Genomic DNA, 14,033 nt, shown 5'->3' on the forward strand with positions numbered 1-14,033 from the left:
GTATGTATGTTCAGTGCAGATGCAGAAGCGAACTAAACTGTGCCAACAAGACTGTGCCCCACTGCTACTCTCTCCTGCAAAAATCACCAACAGCTCTCAATGCTGGATCAATCCAATAAAGATACGGTCACTTCTCTGGCAAAAGGAATGACAAACTTTTCCTTCTTTGCCCTTCACTCAGAATGCAAACCAAAACCACTACCTGTGAATTCCTCATTAAATGTCATGCTGAGACTGTAACAGCAACATCTACAGTGTGTTAAAAATCCAATGACAAGAGCAAAGGATTTGTGCACAGCTGCCATTCCATCTGCTGAGCCTCAGTAGAATGGCATACAAGATCAAATGTCAACAATATGTTGATGACAGAGCTACATGCATCCTCATCTAGGTGAAAAGAGGCTGTCATCCAGCTGCCTACATGTCTGAAGGAATAAATACTGGAGGAAAGAGCTGGTTCAAATTTAATTCAAGGAAGATGATAGGAAGAAGTACTGAAAAAAGTTTTTATGAAATTGCAAACAGCATTTTCTTCTCAGACCATACCCAGTTCAATACAAATTGGTAATAATTCACTTTGGCTCCCCTCCCCCTAAATGACTTGGGCAAGATGACTGCACATAAATAATCTCAGATGTGGAACCATGTTTGCCATAATTTCTTAAATCTAGTTAAAACTATGTACCAAACTGCACTGAAGCTAACAGTAGCTACTGTGGGGTATACAGGCTCAAGGCCTTATCTGAACTGCAAGAGCTCTGCTCTCCAAATACCAAACAAAATGTCTTGGCTCTCAGTTTCACATCCCATGAAGTAAAAACATCCTGAAGAGATGTTATTTGCCTTTTCTTCACACCACTTTGCTAAAACAGACATTGCTCTGTGTTTAACCATCACATGAGATATTAACACAGTATTTTATGAAGGGTTCTAATGAGTTTTTACAGTTTCCTCTAAGTTCTGCCTTAGCAGGCTTCAGGCAGACACAGCTGAATTGGTCAAGACAGCAACATAACTAACTCTTACAACATACTATTCCTGCATATTTCTGCATCCATACTCAAATGTGCACAACTGTGCAAGTCTGTGTGCCATCTGCACCCCCAAGGTAGTGCTGCATTTTCCAGTGATGCTGAATACAGCTCTTTCTTACAGCATGCTACATAAGCAGTGTTTATCAACGTGTTTTGGATATGATCTGTTTTCCTAAAGATACCTGACAGAATCTGCCAACATACAGAATATATAAAATATTTGGTCTCAACCAGACAATTATGGTCTTCTCTGCTAAAGGAAGGATTTCTCATTTCAGTCAAAAAAGGGTCGTGCTCCCATGTCCTCTCCTAGTATCAACAAGTGCCTGCAGTCTGTGACTTTGCTTGGCCTTTTGAAAGTCTAAAAAACATTCTATGCAGCTTGACTTCTGCCAAGAATGAATATATCCAATTATTGCCCAAAGAAATTTTTATTTGCAGTTCTACTTGGAGTCAACAGAAGATCACCCTGTTGACCTGAAGATGTCAAATCTTTCTTAAAAGAAGACCCAAGGGACCATACCAACACATTCTTCTTCAACAACACAGCAAGAAGTTGGTACTTTCTTGCAAACTATTCTTTTTCTCAGAAGTATGTTAGTTCATATGAACTCTCCCACTGAAGGTGATGTGTTGCAGTAAGACATCTCCACATACTCTCCTACCCAATTTTCTTTCACATTCCCATGGATTCTGACAAAACTAACTTGTGCCTCAGTGAAGCAAATGTGCAGGGTATTTGCTTTCAAGCTTAAAGCCTGGTCGCTTATGGCTACAGGAGCACACATAGCTCACCAAGAGAGTCAGTGAGCGACCTTTGCAGACCGCACTGGATACATTCTACTGACACTTGCATGAAGCTCAGAATGCAATAGCACTCAGTAAAACTGTGCCATCTTTTCAAAAATTCTGTGCATTGTCCTCATTGAGAGTTAATATGCTAAAACAAAAAAAGCTTAGCTTTGTGCTAAAACTGCGCAAGTCTTTCTGTTTCAGGCCCTTCTTCCTGTGGTATTTGGAATTCTCCATCTGTTTACAATGGAAATGTACACATACTCTGTTCCATCCAGGCTATTGACCGACCGCTTAATTGGAATGTTTCCCAAATAGCAGCAGTCTTGTCAAGAACTAATTCTGGATCTCCACAGCCTGCATTTTTTCCACATTCAAAGCACAGTGCAGCATTTGAGATGGGGCTTGGTTAAGTCACTTTATCCCCACAAATTGTACGATTCGTTCTTCAGCTTCATGCCAATCAAATTTTTCTATCACCTACTTCACTTTTTGCATCCTAAACTTAAAAGCTACCTTCAAGGTTTTATTTTAATTTGGATTCCAGTAATCATGTTTTGCTGATATTTCCAAGTTATCTTCCTCTGGGTAAAATGAAAAACATTAAACATTGCAAGGACATCAGCATTTGTGAATGCCAGAAATAAAACTACCTTCTGGCTGTCTTTCTCACTAGTACCCACTGCTATCAGTTCCAGGGCAATATGATCCTTAGTCTTCCATGTTTCTAAGGATCTTCAGCTCCAAACAAGGTTCTAATTTCATGTTCTTCGAAGTCTTTTAACCTCCATATATGCTTGAAAGAACATGGAATTCAGAAATCACCCCAGACTGAACACTTGAAAACAGACACTCTTTATTTAGAGATTAATTCCACCTATGTTTTCAAAATAGGCTATATAACCTATCCTTACTCCACATTTGGAGTCCTGTCTCCAAGCTTTCTCTCTCTGAAACTCAAATTGCAGACAATTCCCAGCATCACTGCTATCTGTACCACCCCCAAGCTAGAGATCTGCTAAAAGCAATTCCTTCCCTGTACTCTCCAGCTACAGATAAAATACAGAGATTTGCAAAAAAATCCCACAAGAACACAAGCAACAAACACTTGAAGTTCATGCATACCACTCCTGTTAAAAGTCAACACTACTAGAGAGCTTTTGTTTTTCAGACTGAAGTTTAAAAATTGTCCTTTAGCAGAGCCAGGTTTCCATGTGAAATGCTAATCAGGCCAATCTGAAGGAAGTGAACAGAAAAAGCATGAACCTCTAGCTCACAACTACCACATTTGATGACAATTCATGACTTTATTTCTGAACACAATTTGTAACTGTCAAATCACGACAGCCCTGACCTGTTGTGAACTCTACCCAATCTCTCTGAAATATTAGGAGTAAGATGTACACAGACAACGCACACTTGTATAACCAAGGTGCCCCTTAGTAAAATCCAGAAGTGCTGCAGTTCTCAGAAAATTTCATCAATGGCCAGTGGATTTCTAGTACAATTAAATGTATTAAAGTTTCATGTAACAAAATTAATTAATTGCATCTTCAAAATCTCTGTTTTAACAGCAAGATGGAAGAAACCCTCCAAGCAATAGAAACCTGCATTCCACTGACTGCTAGTTAAGGATGTGGAAGAAGGGTTATTTGAATCAGAAATAATCACTGTATTTCACTCGTCAGCAGTGGCTTAGAGGCCATGTTGCCAAGCCCTACTCTTCTAGTTCATTGACTGCAAATCCAAAGCCATGAGGGAGGCAGGAAGGCAGGAAGGCAGGAAGGAAGGAAGGCAAGAAGGAAGGCAGGCAGGAAGGAAGGCAGAAAGAACTGTCAAACAACTTATAAGAATTCTCAAGAAATGTAATGTAGTATTTCTTCTGGGAGTTTTGGAGTAGTGTATAATTAAAATACCCACAAAATATTGCTTCAAACGTGGCTCTGACTCATTTTTAATTAAGAGTTTGAGTAACAAGTGCTTTGTGTTACAAGCTGTTGGCAGAGAGGCAACAAAAATGCTTTCCGATTCTAAGGTGCATATTAAATTAGATATTAAAGAATACAGGTTCACCAGGTTTCCTAAACCTTTTTGTACTGCATGCTGGCCAAGCTATAAACAGATTTTTACACAACTGAATATGAATATGTCAGCCACTGTAAAGATAGTGCGCTAAGAAAATGATAATGTTTCCTACTTAAAACTCTATTTTCATTTTACATGTCTTGAAAAGTATTACAAAACTTATGAAGCAGTCTTACTGTGAAACTCAAAGCAGAAGAAATACCTGTGGTGGATGCACTGATATTTACAACTAGATGGAGGAGATATTATTAACGAAATTAACAGCTGTATGCTTTTCAAGCTTGGTCCTATGGACTGCACAAAGACAACCAGCAGCACACCAAAATGTTGAAACAATATTCAACACCACTCAACAGGAAGGTTCTTTAACCAAATTAATTCAAACTGATCTAGCTGTGACCCTGTCATGCATGCATAAAGCTCCAAGTCCAAAGCAGTCAGAAATAAGACATTTTTAACATCTTTAAACATGATGTGGGGAGGGGGAAAACAGCAAAATAGTTAGCAAATCCTGCTAGACTGGATGGATTTTAAAACGTGGGGGAAAGGTTTTTGGAAGCTATAAATACATGTGCAAGAAACACGAAAAAAGCAACCTTTAGAATACATGCAATCCATCTGGAGAAAAAAAAATCCAGAATTACAGCAGATGAGAAAGACAGAAGTGCAGTGATGTGGAGCAAGTCTGAAAAGGAAGAGTGGGAAAAAATTGCACAAAATTTTCAATGCACCAAAACAGCAACCCCCTCCCCCCTCCCAAAACCTGACCCTCCCTTGATGGTTTCTGACTGCGTAAGTAAAGGCCATTGTCCAATAGAAAAAAACTACCCTCTGTGGGCTTCTGGTAAAACTGTGCTTATCACATTACGTACATTTAAACATATCCCAGAAGGAGGGGGAAAAAAATAAAAAAAAAAAAAAGAAGAGGTTTTTTTGAGAGAATTCAAAAGAGAAAAAAAAAAGAAAGCTGGAAGATTCAATTACAAGAGAAGATTAAGGAATACAAAACATTACTTCACTGAATTGTGACTAAGAGCAGGGGTACAAGCATTTGAAGACATGGAGATGAAGAAATATAAATGAAACATTTAGACAGGGAGCTTGCTGATTTAGCTGGCTACAGAAAAATGTCTCCAAAAGTAAGGGCTAGAAGCCATAGCAACTGGAGTTTAGAGCAAATGTAAAGGACAGATGAGAGGAAGACATGTGATTTTTGCTAATAGGACTTCTCTGTCTTTACTTATGATATGGTAAAAAGACTGTGGGAAGGGCTACTCCAGTTTCTGGCAGAAAAAATATGCATTTCACTAGGATCTTAAAATAGCTGAAAAAGAAACAGTACCAGGGCAAACTACATTTTTAAAAGGATCGAAAAGGATGCTGAATCCATGTACTTTATGATCTTATATCCACACAGCTTCCATCAACGGTACCTGTAAACCAAATGGTGTTTTTTTTCATAAATACGTTGTAATTTCTGTCTCTTACTTTGAGAGGCCAGAGTGGTAGCTCAGAACCAGGTCTGATAAAGTGCTGACTGGTGCACAAAAGAATCCCTTTGTCATTGATCTTCCCTTGCCTTATAATATAGAGCAGATGATGACAATAAACAAGAGAAAATTTTACATCAGCTGATAAAGTGACTCTCTCTGAATCATGAACTGTCTGAAGAGCAACTACAGAATCCAAAGGTGAATCAAGGAATTTCTCCCAGAGACAAGTCTCTCCTCAGTGTCAGGTAACTAGACAAATGCCTCACTGCAACCCTTGTACACTGGGAAAACACTGCCAAAAGTAATAATAATTAGAGAGGCTTTAAAAAAAAAAAATTAGAAAAAAAAAAGAGGAAAAAAAGATTTCTTGTGGAATGAGTTCCTCTGCGGTAAAGTTATCCCTCAAAGTTCATCTCCTAAAACAAGTCACCTGAATACATGGTCTAGAACTTGAATCCAACCCAAATTTCAGCTTTAAAATTACTTAGTTCTGACTCCTCAACTCTCTTTGTGCATTATGAACTGGACATGGCTTTTACTACCTTGAACTATCACTAAACAGCTGTTGTGCTTCACTCATTAAGAAAGCAAGACACACATGTTGTGCTTCACTCATTAAGAAAGCAAGACACACATGTTGTGCTTCACTCATTAAGAAAGCAAGACACACATGTTCTCAACTCTACCAGTTAGTGAAAAGACAAAGGTTTTCCCTCAGGTACTAAATGACTCAGAGTGGATCACGGATCAGCTGTCCTACAAAGCAGAGGAACATAAAAATAATTCCATCGCCCAAATATGCTTACATATACATTAAAAACTAACTAATAAATAGCCAGCAAAGCTCGTTTGGGAAAAGCCTCAACTTCAGCTTTGGTAAGCCTCAACTTCAGTTTGCAGGTACGATATGAAGCTTGGCTCCTACCCTTCCCAAAACTGCTGGTGGCTGCTGTCCTAGAGGTTACTTGCTTTTAGGAATGATAGAACATGATCCTGAAGCCTCAGCTGATAAGCTGCCTCAGCAAAGCCAACTGTAGTACCACAAACAAGATGCACATTACCTGAAAAAGCACAAAAGACCTACTAGGTACTCTGAATGATATCTAGCCCTAGGAATGTATTCCACAACACGGAATGTATTCGCTTGTTATCATATTTGAAACAACAGAAAAAATTCACAATTATGTTGTATTTACATTCTCCTGCCATGTTTGCATGCCTCTGTAATAAACTCCTTCACATGTTTATTATTCAGTGGGTCTGGAGCACGCTACCTCTTTGTTATTATAACCCAGCAACTAACTACTAGGCTGGAGCCAAACACACAGAAACAGAATACACATATACTCACCCTCATAGAGGTTTCTCCGCCATGGGGCTGTTGCAGCCTGAAAACCTGAGCAACCATGTGTTCTGTAGTGGGGTGCAACAGGATACGTCGGGAAGCCAGTCCCACCATAACATATCTGCCCATTGGAGACAGGCTCACAGAAATGGCATTAGGTCCTATGAAGAGAAGAGGTGTTATTTCTCTCACGAGTTGACATCCTGCCCCATGTTTCACCCACACAGGTTTTTCACTCCCTTCCAGCATTCTCATAATGTATGCCACACTAATCTCATTCTTATAAGGGGTAGAGAAGAATAAGGAGACCTCCACAAGTTACAAGTTTTACAGGACTTTTCCTTGCTGCAGGTGTTCTATCACTAAGACAGTGAAGTACTTTAAGGAATAAAAAACTATTCCTTAGCAGCTCCCCCATACCAGCACCTTATTTGTCCAGACCATACCACAAGCCTCTCCCCAGCAGTACTGTGTCTGCAGCTGGCTAGATGGCCAATCTAGTGTTTCCTGTTGCTACAATTACTGATGTTAGGCTGTTGCATTTCTTACTGAAGGCTGAAGTTCTGAGGTTCTCACACCCCCACCCACCCTGATTTCTTGCTGCATGCTTACCAAATCTTTTTGTGTAAAGCATCTCGCCCAAGTTGTGGGGTGCCAGAGAATATACAGCCAGTATTCCTTCATCAGGGAAGCCTCTTTGACTGCTGGGAATGAAGGCTGCCAGCAGCTGCCCATCAGCAGAGATATCACAGCTAGCATCATTGTAGATCTTGCAGTTTTGGACAAGCACATTCACAGAGGCTGCAAAGAAAGAAAGGAATAGTCATTAAAGCACTGAGGTTGAACAGAGAATAAAGTAAGATTTAAACTTAATGTTGGACAACGGACAGTACACGCAAAAGGCACTCAAGACATTTAGCTTCCTCCAAAAGTTTATGAAATGTTAATACCCTGATTAATATAAACCTTGCTCCAAAACGGAGATAAGACACTGCAATGAGCCCAGGAAATTAAATTTACTCACCTCCTGAAGCCCTGGGCCAAGAAATAGTAGCAATTGCACTTTATCAAACCCCTCCCTTTGTTAAGTACAACAGCATCCTTTGCAAAGGACAGCACAGTTTAAACAAGTCTCAAATCATGACACTGACAAACTCCAGCAGCAGTCTCACTAGAAACAGTACACCTTAATTCATTTCCCCTTCTCTTGTGGGGCCCCTCATTCCCGCTCTCCTCATCTCCAATAAACAGGAGGTGAGTGAAAAGCTCCTCCCTGCAGATACAGATGTTAATTTCTGACAGCTGATTTTTACACCCATTTTAGATACAGTCACTGAAAAACGGCAGAGCCTTCTCCAGCCAGTCCTCCATTTAATTACTCCAGTATTTGAGACACTCATGCAAATTAGCGAAGTAACTGTTCAGTAGATGGTAGTGAGCAGCAACCCATAAAACAATAGTTTTATTTTAATCCCTGCTGGTAAATTGCTGGGTGACCTCATGCAAGTGTTTTCCCCTTTGTACCTTGCACACGAAGACTACAAGCTCTAGTACAATCAGGTTCCAAGGCCTTTAAGCACCATCTACACCAACAGTTCAGTGGTGCCTTGTTAAGACATGGCTGGAGTGATGTCCACTTTAGCAGCCTAACCCAAGCGCCCTTCAGTTTTTCAGGAGGTTTGAAGCTGAACCAACATACACAATTTTTGGGATAGGGGAATTTCAGGTTCTAGTATTTTCAAACTCAAGAAACATTAAAAAAATAGAAATAAAGCCCACGTTTGCAATATAGAAAGTTTGCATGCTAGAAGATGGAACACCCCATCTCACATGTTTGAAGCTACAGAACCATGTAAAATACTGTCAATTTCTACAGTCCAGAAATTATCTTCTAAACCATCAGACCATACCTAGCCCAGAAGAGGCCTTAATACGCTCAGCTAAAATTGCAAGCGAGTTTATGAAGGCACTTCTTAGTCTAGATTCCTTATTAGTTTAAGAAGTAACAGTACCAAAAATGCTTTGTGCATATTTCTGAAAGTCCAAACCTGTAAATCAAATTAAGGCAGTAGCTCAACACTTCGACAAATCTTACCCTTTGTTTCCAACACCTGGGTAGAAGAAAGCTGCATCAGGGAACTGCTATGAGAAATTACTGTCTTGTCTAGGTCACTCTTTAGCCAGAACAGCTTCCCAACCCAGTACACCCCATGGCTGCATAGACGCTTCCGGCAGCACAAAAAGTAGTCATGAGAGGGAAGCAGACAGGACTGCCCTTCTCACAGCATTGCTGATTTAAAGCATTCACTGAACCTCATCTTTAATCCTTCTGGTCTAAAAGACATTTCTCCTGGGGACTTGCTTTCCTCTGTGGCTGAGTATCAACTTCTATCTACTATTCCATTTAAGAAACTCTGATGGAAAAGAAGACAAGGATTAAAAGTGGACTATGTAATACATTCTGTACCAAACCACCTACACCTGTACTCTAAATTTATTCAACCAATTTTTCAGTCTAGAAGCTGCTAAAACCAGTAATTTTCAGCCTAGTATAAACAGAAAGGTGCTGAACAGAAAAAGGCAAATAATTGTAGTCACTATCAAGGCTGCAATACCAGTACATGAAATACACATGGCCCATAAAGAACAGGTGGTTCAAAAGATCACAAAATTCCTGCGTGCCTAGTCTGAAGCTAGTTGAACAGAAAGACAAGAGAATAAAGATTAAAGACTATACTGCTTAATTAAGAAAAAAAAAAGAAGATAGAATTAAAATGTGCCCTTTAAAAAAAAATCTAGGTTTTATTTAAATACTCATTATGTCACCACAAGAGATGATGGGCATCAAGACAAGAACTGCAGTATATGCTGTGAACCACCTAAGGGATACATGACAACAGGCTGCACCATTGTAATCCCAGTCAAACTGGGAGGATTCCTGCTGAGTGACTCATTCCAAAACCAGTCCTATTTATTGGCTTTATCAATGGGCTAGGCACACAGTGGAGCTGGTTGATGAATACTCTTGATAAAGCTGGGTAATTTCATTAACAGAGCATAACCAGACCACAGAGTGAACTGAAGTACACACAGACATAACAGGAAGTGAAATGAAAGAATTCTAGATTGTGTTGACATTTATAAACTTCTGCTTCACCCAGGAACCTGAAAACATGAGAGAATCAACTTTGGTTACTGTAGCAAAAACTGAGCCATCACCCAGTGTAACAGTGAAAGTGACAGCAATCCTAAACTGCACCAGGGAGCACAATTCCAGCAGAAGTATCAGTGCTGATGCACAGCCTTGTGCTGAGACCACATGCATGACCCCTGGGCACGGTTTGGGCCAGCCATGCTCAAGAGTGGTTAAACCCTAAATGATAACATATCCAGCAAAGAAGATGACTGGGCAAAATGAAACATGAATTTTATGTTCAAACAAAAACACCAACACCACCTCCCCCAGCCCGCCAAACAGAGGGGGGGGTTGGAAATGGAATTGTGTACTGTATTTTCAAAACCTACAGAAAGTAAGTGCCAAAAAACCATCTGTTTTCTACAAATAATGTTGACAGGTAAGTGGGTAAAAGAAGCATTGAGTTTGGAGATTAGAACGTTTCAACCAGTCTTTTCAACAGACGTGAAAGAAGCAAAGAATTTAATCAACTAAAAGATAAAATATTAGGAACTACAGTATGTGCTTGCCTAAAGGCAGCAGGGAGCCAGTCTACCTGGCTAAGGGGTCCTTTCTCATCAATTCCTTTGTCGAGGTACTCTAATCAGCAGTGATCTAAAAAATTGGGAGGAAAAAATGGGGGAATGGGAACATACTAAGAAGGTGAGTAGTGGGACTCTCACAGCCACAACACTTAACTAGTTAAAAGAGAGCCAAGCAAGAAGACAACAAACAGAGCAAATAAACGTAGCACACATGCAGAGCATTTGACAGAGATACAACTACGAAACACCAGCAACCCTGCAAAACTCTTTGATTATTGGAAAAAAAAATATATAGTCCAGTCCATTTTTTGGGGGTCTAAGAACTGTTCTCTCTCATTCGTATTCTGCAAGATACCAAAGTTTGTCCTGCACCTCTGGGGTCTGGTTGCAGTTTCTGTGAGGTAAATCATGGCTTCTCAATATTCTTAATGACAAGATCATAGACTTGCTCCCTCAGACAACAGGTATGGGTGTCACCTAATCATAGGATGGTTTGAGTTGGAAGGGACCTTTAAGATCACATAGTTTCAACCTTCCTGCCACAGGCAGGGACACCTTTTACAAAATCAGGCTGCTTAGAGTCCCATCACACATGGCCTTGAACATTTCCAGGGATGGGGCATCTACAGCTTGTCTGGGCAACTTGTTTCAGTGTCTCATCACCCCCTAAGTAAAGAATTTTCTCCTAACATCCAACTTAAATCTCCCCTCTTTTAGCGTAAAATCATTCTCCCTTGTCCTATCATTACCTGCCCAAGCAAAAAGTCTCTTTCCGTATTTTTTTCCAAAGGTCCCTTTAAGTGTTGAAAGGCTCCCTGGAGCCTTCTCTTCTCCAGATTAAACAAAACCAGCTCTCTCAGCCTGTCTTTATAGTACAGGGTCTCCAGCCCTCCGATCATCTTCATGGCCCTCCTGTGGACTTGCTCCAGCAGGTCTAGGGACAGGTCCTAAACAGGACTGTTTAGCCCAGGGGCTCTTCCATACTGAACTCCTGCTTTTCAAAGGGGTAAAAGAAGTTTTAGAGAGAACAGATACTGATTTCTCTGTAACTACTGAAGAATCATGGTCTATAGAATCCATGTCTCTTCTCAGCATTTGAAGTTTGGTTTTGTTTTTTAATCCAGTGCAAACTTGGACATTCCTAAGAGAAAATCTCAGATTTTTATTTTTGTAAGGTAAGAAATGTTTATATTTTTTCTGTACCATTTACAGATTTGGGGATATTACCATGTTTTGTATATTTCCTCCACTTGTACAGTTTCAGGGCTATTTTTTTCATTTCCAGGCTTCTAATCCTCTTCCTCATCTAGGATTTACTGTATGTCTTTTTATGACAACATTGGGTTTGGATCACCAGTCACCCAGAGTTGATCATACAGCACATGTTCACTCATTTTCTATCTACAGGATTTTTCCCACCCCCCTGCTCCTTTCCCAGCACAGCACTGAGGTTTTTTGGTGAGCAGTCTACAATGATGACCAATATGAATGGATATCATCTTGTTTTTAAAGTCTGTTGCATATGGTGAATGTCTCTTAGCAAAACATAATATGTGAACTCTCCTACCGCACAAGAACTATCTTTTCACCTTGATGTGTGCCAGGAATGCAAAACATTCCAGATGCAAGTTGTGCTTAACAGGAAAGAGTGCTATTTATTTCAATCTTTCATTACCTGATTCATACTGGTATTATGGTTCTTTGATTCTCCCTCATTTACAAAGGATGAGGACTCAGGTAGCACCTACGTCTGGAACCAAGAGAGCCTACTGTGCAATCAGAAAAAGTCTGAATGTGACAGGTGGAAATCTCAGCAAGGTTTCATTTTAAGGACAGCATTTACAAGGTTCTCAAGATATGAGAAAGATAAACATACCCATGCATTTGACAAAGCCAGAGGCTATTTGATTTCTTTGAGCCTGAGGCCTGACTATGAAATGAAGCCAATACAGAAGATTTTAGGGGGAAAATAATTGCTATTTTTGGAAAACTACTTGGAACCAGGCTGCCCTTTCATCTCTTGTTTTCTTTTGTTGTTAATGCAACCACAGAACTGAAAGAACAGATCAAAGAAACATCAGAGAACAAATTAATCAAGCTGTTGTGCCAACTTGGTGTGCTTACACCTACAACATTAATTATGCTTGAAGCTGGAGAAGGCCTGGAATGCCAGCAGCAATAGCACTGTTTGCCAAAGCAAAACTGTGCTGGACACATCATCCACTCCTAGCCACCCTTAAAGAGAGCATTCTCTTAACAGCTGCTCCTATTTAGAAGTTTGTTTACCATTATTTCTTTTTCTACTAAGTTACCCTGCATTCCATTGTGGATCAGTAAGTATTGGTCGAACCACCTTCCTCAAGACCCAACCAGTGTTAGAACATGACAAATTCCTGATTCCTAAACGAGACCTAGTTCAGCACTAGAAATTGGCAAGAAACTGAAATTATGAGTAGTGAGCAGCATGAGAGAAACTATATTCAAAAAATATAACCAAGAGAGAAAGCCTTCAAATATTTTACTGTGGAAAGCCTATATTCTACACTGTTTTCAATATTTAGCTGCAGGAATTTTAAGGATATGCAACGCTCACTAGAAGAATATTAAATAAATGCAGAAATAGCGTTGTCTCTGCTGTCAAATAAATTCTCTGCCCCAATGCTGATATGACTGACAATTTCAATATAGGACCGGGTCATGTTTATTTCAGAGCTATTAAAAGCAAAACTGGCAAAAGAAGAGAAGAAATCTGAAGCTATCTTCTTCCATTTTGCAATTAACAGAGAAAGACAGCGCTGAGACTAAAATTCCACTAGTCCCTGCACAGCCATTTTCCCAGGACTGGCAGGATCTGTTTCTGTGTGCTCTTGCTGGATGATCAGTGAGGTTGCTGCTGTGGAGCCACATCCTGAGCCCAAGGCTTCCAAGGCTGCTGGGGCCCAAACACTGAGATCACAGGACTGCACTAATCACGCTGCTGTCACTTACTCAGATGCATCCGCTTCAATGGAAAACATCCTACTTCCAAGCTATCTTTTCTTTGTTTAATTGTTACAGGAAGAAGAGCTGCTCAGAGATGGAGGTTGGCAACAGAGTAATTTCTTTGATGGAGAGAGGAGCTGGCAGGCAGTCCCAAACTTCAGCTGCATGATTTCATCTGCCTGAACTCCCAAACCACTGGCGGCTTAAGCCAGTCCCAGGAAGTGCAATAGCCCCCTCTGTGTAAACCGATTATCTCACAGGACCACCTCTGATTTATAGGAAACAATGGGAGGAAACAGAGGAGCTACTGAGGTCACATGCTTTACTGGGAAAATAGTTTATTTCCAATATCGTGAAGAATCACAAAAAACTCATCCAACCCATCACTCCACTGTTACTCATTTGAGAATATGAGAATCACGAACATTCTGAGTTGGAAGGGACCCACAAGGATCATCAAGCACAACTTTTAAGTGAATGGCCCATATGGGGATTGAACCCACAATATTGATGTTCTTAGCACCATGCTCTACTATCTCTAAGTCGTGCACCTTGGCAAACCTGCAGCTTGCCTCTGGTGCG

General features: G+C 40.3%; 1 protein-coding gene across 4 annotated transcripts in view; it reads right to left on the reverse strand.

Moving 5' to 3' along the window:
• AMBRA1 (autophagy and beclin 1 regulator 1) overlaps positions 1–14,033 on the reverse strand; it is a 130,395-nt gene that overhangs the window by 35,948 nt on the left and 80,414 nt on the right. For all 4 annotated transcript variants that reach the window (XM_032111733.1, XM_032111730.1, XM_032111732.1 and 1 more), the window contains 2 exons: positions 7,362–7,550; positions 6,756–6,910 (listed from right to left, as the gene is read on the reverse strand). In XM_032111733.1, the coding sequence (XP_031967624.1) occupies positions 6,756–6,910; positions 7,362–7,550 (344 nt within the window). The remainder of the gene's footprint in view (positions 1–6,755; positions 6,911–7,361; positions 7,551–14,033) is intronic.

Source organism: Corvus moneduloides, chromosome 6 (assembly GCF_009650955.1).
Source record: "Corvus moneduloides isolate bCorMon1 chromosome 6, bCorMon1.pri, whole genome shotgun sequence".
Taxonomy (NCBI): Eukaryota; Metazoa; Chordata; class Aves; order Passeriformes; family Corvidae; genus Corvus; species Corvus moneduloides.